This window comes from Polypterus senegalus, chromosome 12, assembly GCF_016835505.1.
Source record: "Polypterus senegalus isolate Bchr_013 chromosome 12, ASM1683550v1, whole genome shotgun sequence".
NCBI lineage: Eukaryota > Metazoa > Chordata > Cladistia > Polypteriformes > Polypteridae > Polypterus > Polypterus senegalus.
The window spans coordinates 126,934,507-126,953,031 of NC_053165.1; the positions used below are offsets into that span (position 1 = coordinate 126,934,507).

Sequence of the window (18,525 nt, forward strand, 5' to 3'; positions counted from 1 at the left end):
AGGTGAGAGACTACTTTCGTTCTCTTTAATTCGTGATTCAGGCCTTTAACATTCCAGCTCACAAAGTTAACTGTCCCATCATGGAGACATTGATTCTGAATTTTTGATGTCATTTTATAGTCTTAACTGGAAGTGAGACAGCTTTAACCTTAATTTCCTATTTCCCCAAGAGTTATTGCCATGCAGCCTTTTGTTACGTTGGTAGTTATAATTATAAATATTAATAGGATAAATTAGGTATAGATATAGCCTGCTCTCTTTCTATCCCCCCTTTTACCTCCCACCCTCCCATTTTGCCTCCCCACGTGAGGCTAGACCCCACTTCACACAGTCCCGGTCCTCTGACATACCCAGAGACAGAGTACATCCAAAGCAAAACAAGCTCCCACTTGCGGCGTTTTAGGATTAAAAAATAGAGATATCTATTGCCAATATAGTCTAAGTACAATATGCCTAAAATATAATCATTAACAAACTATGAACTTAAAATATATATAATCTTCAGCAATCTTAATATATTAAGATAATGAACCCGGATAATAAACCCGGGGAATGGTGTTAGAAAGTGGCCCAGAATAAGCATAGTAAGTCTTAATGCAATAATAGCAATAACAATAAACCAAGGGTATGATGTTAAACAGTCTCGTTTAGGGTAGAGAAAAAAATAAATAAATAAATAAATAAGATAACAAATGTTGCTTGAGCTCAGCGATCATCACCTTCTGTTCAGACAGATCATTTCTGCTTTTGTGCACCATAGGTGAGGCGGTGGGCTCTATTGCAGCCGGTGTTCCCGGCTCGCATGAAGTAGTTGAGAGCACGGACTGCAAGGCCTTTTCCAGTTTCAGATGATCTTCTCCAATCGGCGAGCTATCCTACCTGCGTCACTCGCACTCTTACATTCGCTCCCCATTTCGCTCTCAGCCAGAGACGATGTAGCGGACTGTGGTCCTGAGGAGTCTGGGCTTTCACCCATCTGATCCATGTCATTCTCTGAAAGGCCGTATCTTGAGCTTGAACTTGGGCTTGCCAATCTGAGCTTGGATGTAGCTTTAGTTATCATTTCTTTCATTTCTTTCTGAACCCCTTTCTTGTTGGCCATGTTTATATATGCTTGCATATACTGTAGTAGTGCCCCTGAGGTTGGATAAATACAGCAGCGTTTCTCAACCTTTAAGTATTTGCAACCCAAGTTTTCATAACAGTTTTTTAAATGTTTTTTAAAAGGAGCCCACTAATACAAATTTGTTCTTTTTTAATTAACGATATATCATAGATGCATATTTTAGTTTTATCAACATTTATCTAACTCTATATTTATTTTTCTAGTATCAGAATGTAGTTTAAGTTAATTTGTTTTGGTTTCAATAGATGTATTTTTCATATTTTTGATTCTTCTTTTCTTTTTTTCACATCTTCGTGCCCCCCTTTTTGTTACTTTGCGCCCCCCTAGGGGAGCCAGCCCCACAGTTTGAGTACCACTGAAATACAGGATATCTCAGGATAATAAGAAGATAAAATGAAAAATAACACCTCTGCTAGCGGAGCTCCGCTTCAGACATACATCTCTCGCAACGGACGAGACCATTCATTTTAAGTACAAGTAGGCGGCTGGCTTCAAAGTAGTAAAGAGGAGGGCTCTGCTGTACATAGGCAAGCAGCTAGCATTAAGACACCTATCAGGCACAAGCAGCTATAGGAGCAGACAAGACAATATTCAGTAAGCAAGCTTTTCAAAGTAAGAAAGAAAAAGTGTGTAAAAGAATTAGATTGTACAGTTTTTAGCAGTAAGGAAAACAAAGCAATTAGGATAGCAACAAGGGTTCGTTAATACAAAGGAATAGAAATGGTACAAGTGGAGAGCTTTTAAGTAAGGAATAAGAGGAGAGCAAAATTAAGGGAACAAACAAAGAAAAGTAAAGTTAACCTAATAGAAGTACAAACAGCAGGCAGTTGAGAGGTAGAATATTACAGGAGCTTAAGGGGCCAGACTTCACACCTTATACACATGTCATAAATGTAGGAAGGACAGTCCTTGGGTGTGTGTGGGAACTGTTAAAATTTGAATCTGATGATTGTATATAGCATGGAACTGACCTCTCTGTACTATTCTGCCCTCTGCATCTCCTGGAGTTCAAAAGAAATACCAACATGCAGCAACATGAAAACACTGGCCAAGATCGGGGGGAAAAAAAAAAACAAAAGCAGTCACTGACTTCAACCGCATGAAGGTATGCAAATGAACATAACGTTGCATTAGTGCAACAATGTTTTCCGAAATGTACAATACAGTTCATAAAATGAATTATTCCAAATGTCATATATATCTAAGTCTCTGTTTTTTTGTCAGAGCGGCTTTGACATCATGGATCAGAAGGTGCATTCTAATTCAGTGTGAGCAGGAACACTCAAGAATAAAACTGAATAAAAAAAAATTCACATCCACAGTCATTCTCAGTCACGCACAAAACTCGCATCCACATCCACAGTTTTCCCAGTCTCATTCGCGCACAAGATCTGACACGGTTTTCAAATAAAGAGGGAGTGTAACAAAACAAGTTTGTTTGTTTGTTATACCACGTCTTTATCTGAAAACGGCATCAGATCGGGGTTGGGGTGGGGTGTGGAAGCTTGAACGTAAGTGAGAGAATAAAACTGAAAAAATAAACTTTGACAAGTACTATAAATTGACAGACGCAAATCAAATGTATGTTTTTATTGTATGATATAAACAATAAGAGCAGCTCACTACTCAAAATGGTAAATTTGGGAAGCAGCTGATATCGAAACCATGACCGCTTGATTGGAAGGCAGCAGTTCTTAGCATTGCACCACGCAAGCTGTCATATCAACTGCCTACCATAACCTGCTTTCTTTTTTCTTCAGTTAAATTCTTGAATAAAAGTGCACTTATTTTGTTATACTTGTACCTTTTGTGAAAGTGTTTATTTCATATTTGTATTTCAGGCTTCATACATTTCATGTCTACATTTTGTCAATTATTACTAAAACATGAAAAACGTTTCTGTGTTGTTTTTACATAGATTGTTGATGACACTGAACACACATGAAATGTATGTATTCCAAATGACGATGTACTATTTTACCCTATAAAGCTCCAGCACTTCACTCGAACATAAACACTGAGCACTGAGAAACTTCTTTGCGAATTGAACTACGGCGGTGGGCAGGGGGATGGGATAACAGGCTGCTTGCTGCTTATCGACACATTTACAGAACAAAAGACGCTGACGGAGAGGTGAGAAAGGATTTAAGGTGGGCCGGATTTACGATTTTTCTCGTAGGCTCTGGTAATTCTAGTGTTAATCTAATTTTTGGCTAGAAAATTTTAGTTTTAGGGCAGCACGGTGGCACAGTGGTAGCGCTGCTGCCTCGCAGTTAGGGGACCCATGTCTGCGTGGATCTCCTCCGGGCGCTCCGGTTTCCTCCCACAGTCCAAAGACATGCCGGTTAGGTGGATTGGCGATTCTAAATTGGCCCTAGTGTGTGCTTCGTGTGTGGGTGTGTTTGCGTGTGTCCTGCGGTGGGTTGGCACCCTGCCCAGGATTGGTTTCTGCCTTGTGCCCTGTGTTGGCTGGGATTTGCTCCAGCAGACCCCCGTGACCCTGTGTTCGGATTCAGCGGGTTGGAAAATGGATGGATGGATATTTTATATTAATAAAAACAGAAAAAAGTTGAGCAGTTTTAGTAATCCAAAGCCAAATTTAATTTTAAGGTCAGTGCAATGGAATTCCTGTTGGATGTTCAACTTTTTAGAGGATGTCTTAGAGGTGCCAGTCTTCTATAAGGGCTACATGTGCAGGAGATGCCGGCATTTCTTGGCCTGTGTTGTGTAGAGAATTGGAGTACCTGGATCAGGTGATCTTTAGAGAGATGGTGTGCACCTCTAAAGTGGTGCAGGAGGAGATTCCAGACCAGACTGTTAGATATCGGTGTGTCACAATCACAAGGTGCAAGGTAAAGGGTGCACACTGTCCAGGTGCATCAATCGCAGAGCAGGAAGTGTTAAACCACTTTCAGACCCTTGCAGAGCTTGTAAGGAGGAGTTAGGAAATCCAACAGGCCACCTCAAATCCAGTCCCTGAAAGAGAGAGATAGTGATAGTTGTAAACACAGTCATTAGAGGAATTGAAGTACAGATTTGCTTCAGTGACAGAGAGTCTTGCGTGGTGTATTGCCTTCTGGGTGCACAGGTGGGAGACCTTCCTGTAAGGGTTGAAAGAATGGGGGTGGATCCAGGTATCTTTGTCCATATTGGCACAAATGACATACATAAGGGTAGTCTGTTAGTTCTGCAATCCAAATTTAAAGAGTTAGATGCGATGCTGAGAAGCACAACTGACAAGGTAGACTACTCCAAAGTTCTGCCTGTGCCATGCATCAGTCCTGGTAAGATTGAGGAGATTAGAAGGCTTAACACGTGGCTTAAAACTTGGTCTAGGTTAGAAGGGTGTAGGTTTGTAGGGCACTGGGAATCCTTTTAATGTGGATGTGACCTGTTGAATATAAACGCAAGTCCACTTCTATTGAATGATGAGCCCCATCTTAGTAAGGATATCTGGCTTTGCCTGTAAAGCATTAGGGAAAGAGGTCTTATTTTAGGAGTGTGTTATAGACTACCCAACACAGGCAGTAATTTTAATGCACATCTATCTTTTTAGTAATATTAAGAAGACAAGTTATAGTCATATGGGAATTTAACTATCCCAATATTAACGGGGCTAACCCCGCAAATTGTGGAGCACAAGGGGCGTCATGTATGCACAAAAATGTTGCACAAGCCTGTTTCCACGCTTAAATCACGATGTATAAAACCTAAACTTGGCATAATGCCATGCACATTTTCACACTAGCTAAAACCCTGCCATACGCAAGTTCTCCGCTCAGTTTTGCAAACTGGTGGCACCCAGCATCAAAGCAGTGCTACTGTTCCAGTGTAGTTTCCCTTTCTTTTTTGATCCATGTCCATGACGCGGCTTTATAAATACACTGAAATTAACTGCATATTGTTTATTAATTTAATGCATCTGATTTTAATTAACCTGTAACAATATAATAGCCCACAGAATGGTCAAACTATTCTAAATACCATAGCTGCTTTAGCGTTGTTACTCTCACTGCACCTTCTTCTTCTTCTTCTTTCAGCTGCCCCCGTTAGGGGTTGCCACAGCGGATCATCTTTTTCCATATTACTCTCACTGCGCCATTTGGAGTATTTATATCATTATATCTGAGTGGGGAATCACAGCTCTACAGCAGCTGATCGGAAAAAGAATGATCGGTATACAGCATCTAGCACACGCTACCTCAGCCATGCTGCCTATTTGAACTGCTCTCACACGGCAAACGCTTCAGAGCCTTTCCTGTACGGACCTCGTGGTTCAGAAACAGTTTCATCCCAAGAACTCTAAACGCACTCAATCAGTCCATCAAGTGTTCCTTATAGAACTGTTTGTACTTATTAGTACAATCACCACACAGTAAACTTGCACAACAGTTATAATATTGCACAACCTGAGCCACTTTATAACGCGCGTATTTACATATGATGACAATATAATTTTTAAGATGAAATGCAGCAAAATATGTTTATTATATTATACAGTGATCCCTCGCTATATCGCGCTTCGACTTTTGCGGCTTCACTCCAACACGGATTTTAAATGTAAGCATATCTAAATATATATCACGGATTTTTCGCTGGTTCCCGGATTTCTGTGGACAATGGGTCTTTTAATGTAAAGTACATGCTTCCTCAGTTTGTTTGCCCAGTTGATTTCATACAAGGGACGCTATTGGCGGATGGCTTAGAAGCTACCCAATCAGAGCATGTATTACGTATTAAATAAAACTCAATGATATGCGATGTGTTTCCCGAGCGTTGCTTGATTGTTTGCTTTTCTCGGACTCTCTCTGATGTTCTCTGCTCCTTATGGAGGGGGTGTGAGCAGGGGGGCTGTTTGCACAGAGGCTGTTTTCCTAGAAGATACGAACGCTACTCTAAAAATGCTGAAAGACTACCTTCACATTGCTCCCTTCTTTGTGGCTGCTTTATCACGGTGTGCTAACTTAAAACCCCAACAGCACGTATTGATTTTTTGATTGTTTGCTTTTCTGTCACGTGCTCTCTCTCACTCTCTCTGACATTCTCTGCTCCTGACGGCACTCCTTTGAAGAGAAGATATGTTTGCATTCTTTTAATTGTGAGAAAGAACTGTCATCTCTGTCTTGTCATGGAACACAGTTTAAACTTTTGACTAAAGGGTGGTATTTCATGTCTAGAGGGCTCTAATAATGTTAACAGTGTGGGAGAGTTTATAAGGGCTTAAAATATATAAAAATAACCATACAAACATATGGTTTCTACTTCGCAGATTTTCACCTATTGCGGGGGGTTCTGGAATGCAACCCCCACGATCGAGGAGGGATTACTGTACAGATAAAACTTTAACTTAATTTAAATAATCTATATTGTTAATAATTAAACATGTGAGGACACAGTGTCACAGCGCTAGCAAGGAGCTGGCGCCCTGTTCAGGGGTTGTTCCTGCCTTGCACTGTATTCTTGCTGGGGCTGGCACGACACTGGAAGAATAGATGGATAGAATAATTAAACATGTACTAGGAAGATATTTCAATGTTTCTTAAAAGTTTTGAAGAATCGCCGTTCTAAGCTTACAGATGGCTTAACGTCTACTACAGAGCTGATTGTGTGGTGATTGGGTATTTGGAGAAAGAAAAGTAAGGACAGGAATTGTGGGTTAGTACGTTTGAAAGAGACAGTACTGCTACAATAAAGTATTTCATCGAAGGTCGTGCACATCACAGCAAGCATCCTGCGTGAGGCACGAACAATCACTGCGCCACCATGTTGCTATGTTTAATAACATGCTTGTAGAAGATTGTCGTGAATTTGCACCAAACTGCTTCCAGGCTTAATGCAGGTGACGTGGCACGATACGTTACAAGAATTGTATTGAAAGCGCTTCTCATTCCATCTAGCAGTCGTAGTGGAAACTACAACCACCTGATGGAAGTGAAGTGTTGGCGTTTCCTTGCACGTGGATTTTGGCTGCTTTTATTGAGAAATTGTCCACATTTGAGGTAAATGTGCTAAGATAAAAATACATATAAGCTTATTGTTTTCTTCTATTGATGATATTTCAGAATAGACTACACGTGACGAAAATTTTGGAAGTTATACGCCATTTTCGCTTTGTCGCTTTTTCGTTACATTCAGGCAATAACGGCTGCATATGAATAATATTGTATTTAGGTGCTACTGGTGCAAGAAGGTGACCAGCTGCAAAAGGTAGTGTGGAAGACAGTGCAACAACAGAACTCTGCAAAACACATTCCAATTTGGCAAGCTGCTCTTCCTGATGCTGATGAAATCAGACTGCCCATTCAGTACTTCAGAGACTTTTTTTGATGCTGTTCTTTTGGATAGTATTACAGAACAAAGTAATCTGTATTGCACACAAAAAAATGCAAATAGTGCCCTCGAATTGGATCGAAATGAATTGGAGCAGTTTATTGGTACTGTAGTGTACATGAGTGTTGTACTTTTACCAAGGTCAAGAATGTACTGGTCCAGTGTATGTCGAGTAGCACAGGTGGCTGATGTGATATCCAGAGACAGATGGGAACAAATTAAAAAATTCATTCATTTCAATGACAACAGCAACATGCCAGCCAACAATGATGGAAATTACGATAAGCTTTTCAAAATCAGCCCAATTATTGATTCATTTCTCCCAAAATTTCAGGGTCTCCCACAAGATCAAATGTTGTCTATTGATGAGCAAATGGTGCCATTCAAAGGTAGATCTAGTCTTTGTGCTTTGCGATACAAAAGGCCTAGTGCATTCATTTGACATATTTGCAGGGAAAATAGATCCTGTACCTGGAGAACCTAACATTAGTGCCAGTGGAAACATTGTGCTAATGCTTGCACAAGTTATTCGTGGTGCTGTCAATCACTCGCTGTATTTTGACAACTGGTTTTCTTCCTTGGATTTGTTTGTTGCTCTTGCGAACAAGGGAATACCAGCCCTTGGGACTGTGCAGAAAAGTCGCCTGCAAGGGTGCAATTTCAGCGTAGACACCGATATGAAGAAGAAGGGAATAGGAACATTTGAAGAGAAAAAGGTTGTTGTTGTCAATGTAGAAATAAGAGCAGAAAAATGGTTTGACAATAGAGGGGTGATTGTTGCCAGCACTTTTGCCAGTGCCCAGCCCGTTTCTAACATAGAAAAATGGGATAGAAAGTCAAAAAAGAAAGTGTCTATAGAATGCCCAAACATCATCAGCATGTACAACAAGTTCATGGGCGGCCTTGATGCTCTTGACGCACTAATTGCATATTATCACATCCACATAAGGTCAAAAAAGTACTATCATCGGTTCTTTTTTCATTTTGTTGATATGGCCCTTGTAAACAGTTGGTTGTCATATCGACGTGATTGTGATTCACTGGATGTTCCAAGAAAGAAGCAGAAGGATTTGCTTGCTTTTAGAACATCAATTGCACATGCACTCTGGATGCAAGGCAATAATATATCAAGGAAGAAGAGGTGGCAGCAGTTATCTTATGTTGATAGGGATTTCGAAAAGAAGAAACATCGAGGTCCAGCTAAGACTATTCCAACACTGGAAGTCCGTTCAGATGCTGTGGGTCACTGGCCAGTGGTTGAAAGTGGACGGCAACGCTGCACACGCCCAAATTGTAAGGGCCAGACTGTAATCAAATGTTGAAAGTGCAATGTTCACCTGTGCCTCAACAAGAACAACAACTGTTTTTGAGAATTCCATGAGTAAGACTGTTTCTCCTCATGTGACTTTCTGTTAGTTTCATGACATTATACTGATTTTTGGAAAATTTTTGTAATTTGGATTGTTGACTGGAGGAACTGATCAATAACAGCATCAATAAAATAATCTACATACCTGAGAGTGGAAAATTTGTTTAATTACTATTATACCAATTATGCCTAATGTTGCTAATTTGCATCATACTTAAATTTATATCTAATATATGTGCTATATTCAAATTAACAATCTCTACTTAATTTAGCATCTACTTGACAGCAAAAACACAATTAGTTTTTTTTTATATAATTGTAAATAAATTCAGGCAACAAGGGGTTAACTCCTATTATCAGGAAAATGATATCACGTATACATCTCAGTATTTTAATGATTCAGAGAGCCATAATATTACTAATGTAATGGATTCTGTGTCCTGTTGGAGGAAGAGAAAGCCGGTTTAAGAAGCATGTAGTGATTCACACACATAGAGCACATACTGTAGAAGATCAGATACAAAACAAAGCATTTAATGTGCTACTTTAGTTACGATGGGATTTGAGAAACTAGTAAATTAAATGATTTTAAGATGAAGTTTATGATGTTCTACTTTATTGACAAAATTAACTAATTTCGAGATTAAAGTTTTTTTTCTCTTTTCTCTATTAAGCTTTCATATGACACTCAGACAGTGGTCTACGACTCGCCTTTTCACGGCGACTTTGATATCTGACAACTTTTTTATTTCGGGCACTGTGTGACTTTGTGAACTTGAGCTTTTGAGTTTCTCCGGCACTATGTCACTCCATCAACTTCCTTTTGTTGTTTATACCACTGTTTAAACAACAAATAGTACGTTTTTCCTGGCCTCCACTTGGTATTTGCTGAAATTCTTCTATTTTCCCCCGTGCTTTTGCCATTGCCTTTTCACAGAACGCTGAGCTTAAGGGCTATTTATATTGATTTGCATATTCAAAGAAGCATAATTCTGGGAGGAGTTTGGGGAGTGGCAGCAGGCACGTGCACATGCGTTACTTTTTTACACTGACCAGGATTTATGTAGCAGAAGAACGTGGAAGTTGGCAAACGCACAGATTTCTGCATCTGGATTTTTTTGTGTGTACAAACATTTCTGCTTTTGTCCTTACACCATGTTTTACTGTGAATTCTATGCACGGCATTATGCATGAGGCCCCAGGAGTTTTTAGAGATAATCAGTGACTATTTTTTAGCACAGTATGTTAAAGCAGCAACATAGGGGAAGCTTGTCTAAATTTAGCACTTTGTAATAATCAGAATAAAATTGAGGGTGAACTAGGCTCAAGTGACCATAATCTAATACAATGTTCAGTGCTTTGGAAGTGTGCGGATACAAAAACTAAAACTGTTAAGTTTAACTTTGATAGAGCAAATTTTGAGCAGATGCTGCCAACTCTAAGGAGGACAGACTGGGATACATTTTTAAGTGTGGAGACAGTCGTGCAGCCAGTGGAACAGGTTTAAAAATGTTTTACATATAATACAGGAAAGGTATATACCTAAATGTGGAATTAGTAGGAAATTTTAAAAACTCTGCAATGGGTTAATAAAGAGTTGAAAAGGAAGCTGCAAAAAAACAGCTATAAGGTGTATAAAACTTATAACCAGTGTAAATCGTAGGGCATATTAAAACTTTAGGGTAATTATTATGAAGGGTATTAGGGAGACTAAAAGACAGAGAGGAATATAGCAGATACCTTGAAAGATCACCCAAACAGATTCTTTCAGTATTTTAGTAGTAAAAGAACAGTCCAGGAAGAGGTGTAGTGCATCAGGAATCGTAAAGGGAAATTTAAAAATACAGACACTTAAATAGCTGATGCTCTAAATCCACATTTTTCTGAGGTCTACACATGTGAGGAAGTAGATAACCTCCTAGTAGTAAATGGGATTACTAAGGATTTACTGAAGGATTTGAAAATTGCAGCGGGAGAAGTGCTGCTTAGATTAAACAGGCTGAAATCAAACAATTCAGAGATACCACATAATACTTATCCTTGAGTTCTTAAAGAGGTTAGCGAGTGCATAAACCCTGTAAACCCTTTACAAACATTTTTAGGAAGTCACTGCACACAAATTCCAAAGGACTGGAAAATGGCAAATATTATCCCATTCTATAAAATGGGTGATCAAGCAGATCCAAGCAACTGTAGGCCAGTAAGCTTAACATGTCTCACAGGTAAGTTAATGGATGAAATTACTAAGGGAAAGATTGAGCAACACTTTGCAAGAACAGGAGTTTTACTGAGCAGTCCGCATGGATTCAAAACAGGGATGTTATTGTTTTACCAACATGCTGGAATTCTATGAGTAAGCAACAAAATTATAATCAAAGTGGAGCATATGATATTACAGTGTAACCTCGGTTCTTGAACATCTTGGTACACATTCAAATCGGTTTACGACCAAAAAGTTCGCCAAACTTTTGCCTCGGTTCACGACCACACACTCGGTATATGAACAAGCCAGTTTCCCTTTCGGTTTGTACATGTTCAGTCTCCCCCTGTGCATTTCCTGTGCAGCGAGCGAGCGAGCAAGAGAGAGAGAGCGACACACACAGACACACACACACACAGAGGCGCACGAGACAGAGGCACACACACACACACAGAGGCGCACGAGACAGAGGCACACACACACACACAGGCGGGCGAGACAGAGGCTCGCACACACACACACACAAACACAGGCGGGCGAGACAGAGGCGCACACACACACAGTCTCACGAGACAGAGGCACACACACAGGCACTCCTGGTTCGCGAAAGAGACACACACACACACGAAAGAGAGAGCGAGCGAGAGAAGGAGGGCTGGACGCATAAGGTAGAAAATGCTTGTTTTTGTTTTCAGTTCTGTTTACAGCGATAGGTTCATAGCGTGCATTGTGGCAATGTTACTTTTCTTGGTGGTTTATTAAATTACAGATTTTTCAAATGTAAATTTTTTTTCCCTGTGCTTAAAACTCATTAAAAAAAAGTATTTTAACGAGTGGTTCCTAGCACTATAGCGCAAACTATTGCAGTGTTAGTTTTCTCTGTTGTTCAAGGTTTTCTCAGTGTTATTCAATGTTTTTACATTTAGTTTACTATTACGCTGTGCATTCTATGGTATAATATATTATATATTTGTGCTTAAAAACTAAAAAAATATATATTTACATACAGTTCGTATGGTCTGGAATGGATTAATTGTATTTACATACAATCCTATGGTGGAAATTGCTTCGGTTAACGACCAAATTGGTTTACGACCAGAGTTTTGGAACGAATTATGGTCGTGAACTGAGGATCCACTGTATTTATCTTGACTTTCAGAAAGCGTTTGATAAGATGCCACATGAGAAGTTGAGCATCAGACTAAAAGAAGTGGAAGTTCAGGGTGTTCTTTCTTGTAGATGTGTCCAATAATGGTACAGGAAGCAAAGGGTTATGGTGCAAGGAACCCAATCAGAATTGGCTGATGTTAAGAGTGGTGTCCCACAGGGATCAGTACTAGGGCACTGCCATTTGTAATATATATATATATATAAATTATTTGGATAGGAATGTACAGTAAGTAATAAGCTGATTAAGTTTGCAGATAATACCAAGATAGGTGGATTGGCAGGTAATCTTGAATTTATTGAATTATTACAATAAATAATAAACAGCATACAGGCTTGGGCAGACTTGTGGCAGATGAAATGTAATGTAAATAAATCTAAAGTATTACACGTAGGAAGTAAAAATATTATGTTTAAGTACACAATGGGAGGTCTGAAAATCTAATTACACCTTATGAAAAGGATTTAGGAGTCATAGTGGACTTGACACTATCAACTGCCAGACAGGGTTCAGAAGCCATTAAGAAGGCTAACATAATTTTAGGTTATATAGCACTATGTGTGGAGTAGAAGTCCAAGGAGGTTTTGCTGAAATATTATAACACACTGTTGAGGCCTCATCTGGAATATTGTGTACCGTTTTGGTCTCCAGGCTACAAAAAGGGTATAGCAGGGTGGAAAAAGTCCAAAGAAAAGCCACTAGGTTGATTAAGGGCTACAGGCAATGAATTGTGAGGAAAGATTAAAAGAACTGAGCCTTTTCAGTTTAAGCAAAAGGAGATTAAGACAAGACAGGATTGAAGTTTTTAAAATTAAAAGGGAATTAGAACAGTGAATCAATAGTATTATTTTAAAACGACTTTGTCAAGAACACGATGACACAATTGGAAACTTGTTAAGGGCAAATATCACACAAACAGTAGCAGGTTTTTACTTTACATAGAGAACCGTAGAACATGGAATAAGTTACCAAGTAGTGTGATATACAGTAGGACTTTAGGGGTTTTCAAAACTCGACTTGATGTTATTTTGGAAGAATTAAGTGGATAGCACTGGTGAGCTTTATTCGGCTGAATGGCCTATTCTTGTCTAGATTGTTCTGTTGTTTTAGAATAGTAGTCCAAGTGGGCTTTAATGAGAGCTATTGCATATTTTTTAACACTCTCTGTCCATGCAATTCAAAAGACCTGGGGCCTCATGTATGACGCTGTGCATAGAATTCACACTAAAATATGAAATATGGACAAAACTGGAAATATGCCCACGCGCAAAAACATTCGGATGCTCAAAACAACAACAATAACAACATTTATTTATATAGCACATTTTCATACAGTGGTAGCACAGTAAGGAGACCTGGGTTCGCTTCCCAGGTCCTCCCTGCGTGGAGTTTGCATGTTCTCTCCGTGTCTGTGTGGGTTTCCTCTGGGTGCTCCAGTTTCCTCCCACAGTCCAAAGACATGCAGGTTAGGTGCATTGGCGGTTCTGAATTGTGCTTGGGGTGTGTGTGTGCGCACCCTGCACTGGGCTGGCACCCTGCCCAGGGTTTGTTTCCTGCCTTGCGCCCTGTGTTGGCTGGGATTGGCTCCAGCAGACCCCCGTGACCCTGTGTTCGGATTCAGCGGGTTGGACAATGGATGGATGGATGAATTTTCATACAAAAAATGTAGCTCAAACTGCTTTACATAATGAAGAATAGAAAAATAAAAGACACAGTAAGAAAATAAAATAAGTCCACATTAATTAACATAGAATAAGAGTAAGGTCCGATGGCCAGGGAGGACAGAAAAAATTAAAAAAAAACTCCAGATGGCTGGAGAAAAAAATTAAATCTGCAGGGATTCCAGACCATGAGACCGCCCAGTCCCCTCTGGGAACCTGCCAGAGAGGCCCACCCATTGACTAAGGCGATTTCTAAGAAAATTGTGATCAATGGTGTCAAATGCGGCACTCAGATCTAGGAGGATGAGAACAGATAAACGGCCTCTGTCTACATTTACCCGCAAGTCATTTACTACTTTAGTGAGTGCAGTTTCTGTGCTGTGATTTGTTCTAAAACCTGACTGAAATGTATCAAGAATAGCATGTTTATTGAGGTAGTTATTTAACTGCATAATGACTGCCTTCTCTAGAATTTTACTTAAGAAAGGCAGGTTAGAGATGGGTCTAAAATTTTCAAAAGCAGAATGGTCAAGATTATTTTTCTTGAGTTGGGGTTTAACTACAGCAGTCTTGAAGACAGTCTGGGAAGACCCCCGTATCTAATGACGAATTTACTATGTCAAGAATATTATCAATTAGCACTTTGATACTTCCTTGAAAAAACTTGTTGGTATTGGGTCAAGGACGCAGGTAGAGGGTTTCAGCTGAGAGATTATTCTATGTAAATCAGGCAGATCTATCCTGGTGAAAGAATTTAATTTGTTTATAACGGAGTACGGGGGCTTTGGAGGATCCGCAGTGTTGGGGAGATGTACTATGTGTGACAGTAGGGGGCGCTGTCGCTCCCTTGAACCGTCAGGTACCACGCCAAACACCAGGTAAAAGTACAATAATTCTTCTTTTTATTATAATAATTATGTGCACCAAGCACCCTCCACTCCATACTACTCATTAATAACCAAATAACAATAATCAATCCTCCAACTCCCAGACACTTAGCCACCCTTCCTCCCAGCTCAGTTCAGCGTCTGGGACTTCCCATGGTCCTTTTATATCTCCTGACATGGAAGTGAATCCACCCTACAGTCCATGAGATTCCTTATCACTTCTGGGTCGGATACAAAGTCTTTTTCTTCACCTCGGAAGTACATCATTCCTACTGTTCATGTGATCAGGACGTACTTCCGGGTTATAGGGCACGTAGCACTCCCCAAGACTCCCTGTAGTGGCTCCTGGTGGCCTTCATGTTATCCAGCAGGGCTGTTTATAAAAACTACAAGGTCCATGAGGCTCTGCTGGAATTCGGGGAACTTCCATGCCGCTGCGAGGGCTCCATCTGGAGGCTTGGAGGTGTGGTCAGGAATATATAGCCGGCCATCCTTCACATATGTTATTTCTAATATCATTAATTTTTTGATTAAAAAATACAGCAATAGCCTCACAGGTTTTGCTGGAAGTATTTTGGAGGTATTCCTTCGAGTTACCTGGGTTTAGTAGGTGATCAATTGTAGAAAATAAGACTCTGGGATTACTAGCATTGTTATTTATAATCTTGGAGAAATAGCAGCGCCTCTCAAGATTGTGTTATTGTATTCTGTTATTTTAGCCTTCAATATCTCATAGTGGACAATCAGTTTAGTTTTCCTCAATTTACGCTCAGCTCTGCGGCATGTTCTTTTTAAATCATACACTCTTTGGGTCTTCCATGGTATAACAATGCTAGAAGATTTTTTAACTGTCTTTTCAGGTGCAACTATATCAACAGCAGCTCTCACTTTAGAATTAAAATTTTCCACCTTACTATTTACATTATCCTCGCTATTAAAGTTGGCACTATAAATGGACTGATTACTTAAAATGTTTGTCATTTTTAAAGCTGCTGATGAGTCAAAGAAGCGTTTTTTAATATGCGTAAGCCAACTTCCACACACTTGTACTCCATTAATCCCAGTCAGCGTGAAAAGTAACGTATGTGCACGCGCCTGCTGCCTCACTGTGACACCTCCCAGAATTGCATCCCTTTGAATATGCAAATCAATTTAAATAGCCCTTTAAGTTCAGCATTTTGTGAAAAGATAATGACAAAAGCAAGGGGGAAAAAAGAAGAATTTCAGCAAATGCGAATTGTAGGCCCTCCAACCTGCAGAGATAAAACCTGGGGTTTGGTGGCAGAATTGGCACACCAGCCTCCATAAAAAATTTCACACCAGTTCCATTCCATCTGAACTAGTGTGGTGCTGAGGTGTCACCCGTTGCATGGCGGCACTTGGCTCCTAATCTGGTATCCTGTGTTGGTTTGTCATGTGGTGGGTGCAGCAATGCACTGTATCAGCGTGTGCTCCTAACCTCTCTCTCTCGAAGTTGAGGCAAGGAAAAATGTACTATTTGTTGGCTTAAGCAGTGGTATAAGCAACAAAAGGAAACTGATACACAGTTACGGAGACACTCAAAAGTTCAAGTTCAGAAAGTCACACAGTGTCCATAATAAAAAAGAACTGATCAGATATCAAAGTCACAGTGAAAAGGTGAGTCGCAGCTCACCATCTGAGTGTCATATGGAAGCGTATTAGTGTACAGAGAAAAGAGAAAAAAAAGGGACACAGTGAAGAAAAAATGGTTGAAATGTCAACATTAATCTCAAAATTTCCACTTTAATCTCATTTTATCATTAAAATAAAACATTGCAAACTTCATCTTAAAATCGATTTTTAGTTTACTAGAATTTTTTAAATCCCATCGTAATTAAAGTAGCATGTTAAATGTTTTGTATTCTATGTGCTTTATGTTTGTGAATCACTGCATGCTTCTTAAACAGGCTTTCTCTTTTGTAGGCAGGAGCATGCAGGTGCCACACAGAATACATTACATTCACTATAGTACAGCTCTCTGAACATTTTAGAATACTATGATATCATTTTCATGATGAAATGCATTAAAGCATGTATTAAACATGGGGGCACGGTGGCACAGTGATAACAATGAGCTGGCACCCCGTCCAGGGATTGTTCCTGCCTCCCACAAGATGCTTGCTGTGGTGAACTCGACCTTTGATGAAATAATTTATTCTAGCAGTACTGTCTCCGTCAAACATACCAACCCCCAACTCGTGTCCTTCCGTTTTCTTTTTCCACTTAACCAATCACCACAATATAAGCTCTGCAATAAATGTCAAACCGGCTGTAATCTTAGTATGCCGATTCTCCAAACCCTTTAAGGAATATTGAAAAATCTTCATAATATGTGTTTAATTATTCTATCCATCTATCCATCCAGGGTCACACAGCCCCAGCAAGAATACAGCACGAGGCAGGAACAATCCCTGAACGGGGCACCAGCTCGTCACTAGCACTGCACCACCGTGTCCTCACATGTTGAATTATTAACAATATATATTATTTAAATGAAGTTAACAATTTATGTGTATAATGTAATATGCATAATTAATGCATTTCATCATAAAAATGATGTTAAGCATACATCCTAGTATTCTAACAGCACACAGATCCAAGAGGACAGCTCTTGGAAATCTAAATCGACTTAGAAGCCAGTTATAATCTGTAAACACATGCTCTCTTCTATTGAATTGAATTGAATTCCATTGTTGTCATTGTATGGTACAATGAGATTCAATATGCAAATCCTCCATAAACTGATTTTCCTATAAAATGATAAAATAAGAATAATAATAATAATACAATAAAAACAATGAAAACAAACAGTATGAAAGCATAAGTACAATATTCATGTACATATAGTGCAGATAGTGCAAAATGGTTCATAAAGTAGCTCAGATTGTGCAATTTTACAGCTGTAGAGCAAGTTTACAGTGAGGTCATTCTAATTATAAGTGCAAGCAGTTCTAATGAGGACACTTGATGGACTGATTGAATGCGTTTGTAGCTCTTTGGAAGAAACCGTTTCTGAGTGTTGAGGTCTGTGCAGTAAAAGCTCTGAAGTGTTTGCTGTATAAAAGTTCAAAACGACTGTGCACATGGCTGAGTGGAATCCATGCAGATGCTGTTTGCTTTCCTTATGCAATGTGTGCTGTAAATGTTCTCCATGGTAGATGCTCTATCCCGATAATCCTCTGTGCTTTCGACACAACCCGCCGTAGAGCTTTCCGATCATCTGCTGTACAGCTGTGATTCCACACTCAGATACAATGACTTAAAATACTCTGCGTGGTGCACCGAGAGTAACAACACTAAAGCAGCGGTGATAATTGGAATAGCTTAGCCATTCTGTGCACCATTATATTGTTACAGGTTGATTACAATCAGGAGCCTTAAATTTATAAACAATATGTGGTTAATTTCAGTGTATTTGATAAAACTTGTGTCATGGATGTGAATCTAAAAAAAGAAAGGGAAACCACACAGGAATAGTAGCACAACTTTGACGCTGGGTGCTGTCAGTTTACAAAACCGAGCAGAAACATGCATATGCAATGGGTTGTGCTGCCATGAGAATGTGCATGGCTTTAAGCCAAGTTTTGTTTTTATATTATGATGTAAGCGTGGAAATGGGTGTATGCAACATATTTCTGCATACTGTGGACTTGAACCCGGATACACACAGACGGACATCGTTGGCTCCACCACACACCGTTTATTGTACAATATTTATTTACAGTTAGTCACGTGCACTCCCCAGTGCCTCTTGCACCGTTTC

General features: G+C 39.6%; 1 protein-coding gene across 1 annotated transcript in view; it reads left to right on the plus strand.

The window, feature by feature from the left end:
• The window catches only part of adamtsl5 (ADAMTS like 5), a 202,273-nt gene that overhangs the window by 167,988 nt on the left and 15,760 nt on the right, over positions 1-18,525 (plus strand). The window contains exon 8 of the mRNA XM_039771362.1: positions 7,910-8,749. Within this exon, the coding sequence (XP_039627296.1) occupies positions 7,910-8,749 (840 nt within the window). The remainder of the gene's footprint in view (positions 1-7,909; positions 8,750-18,525) is intronic.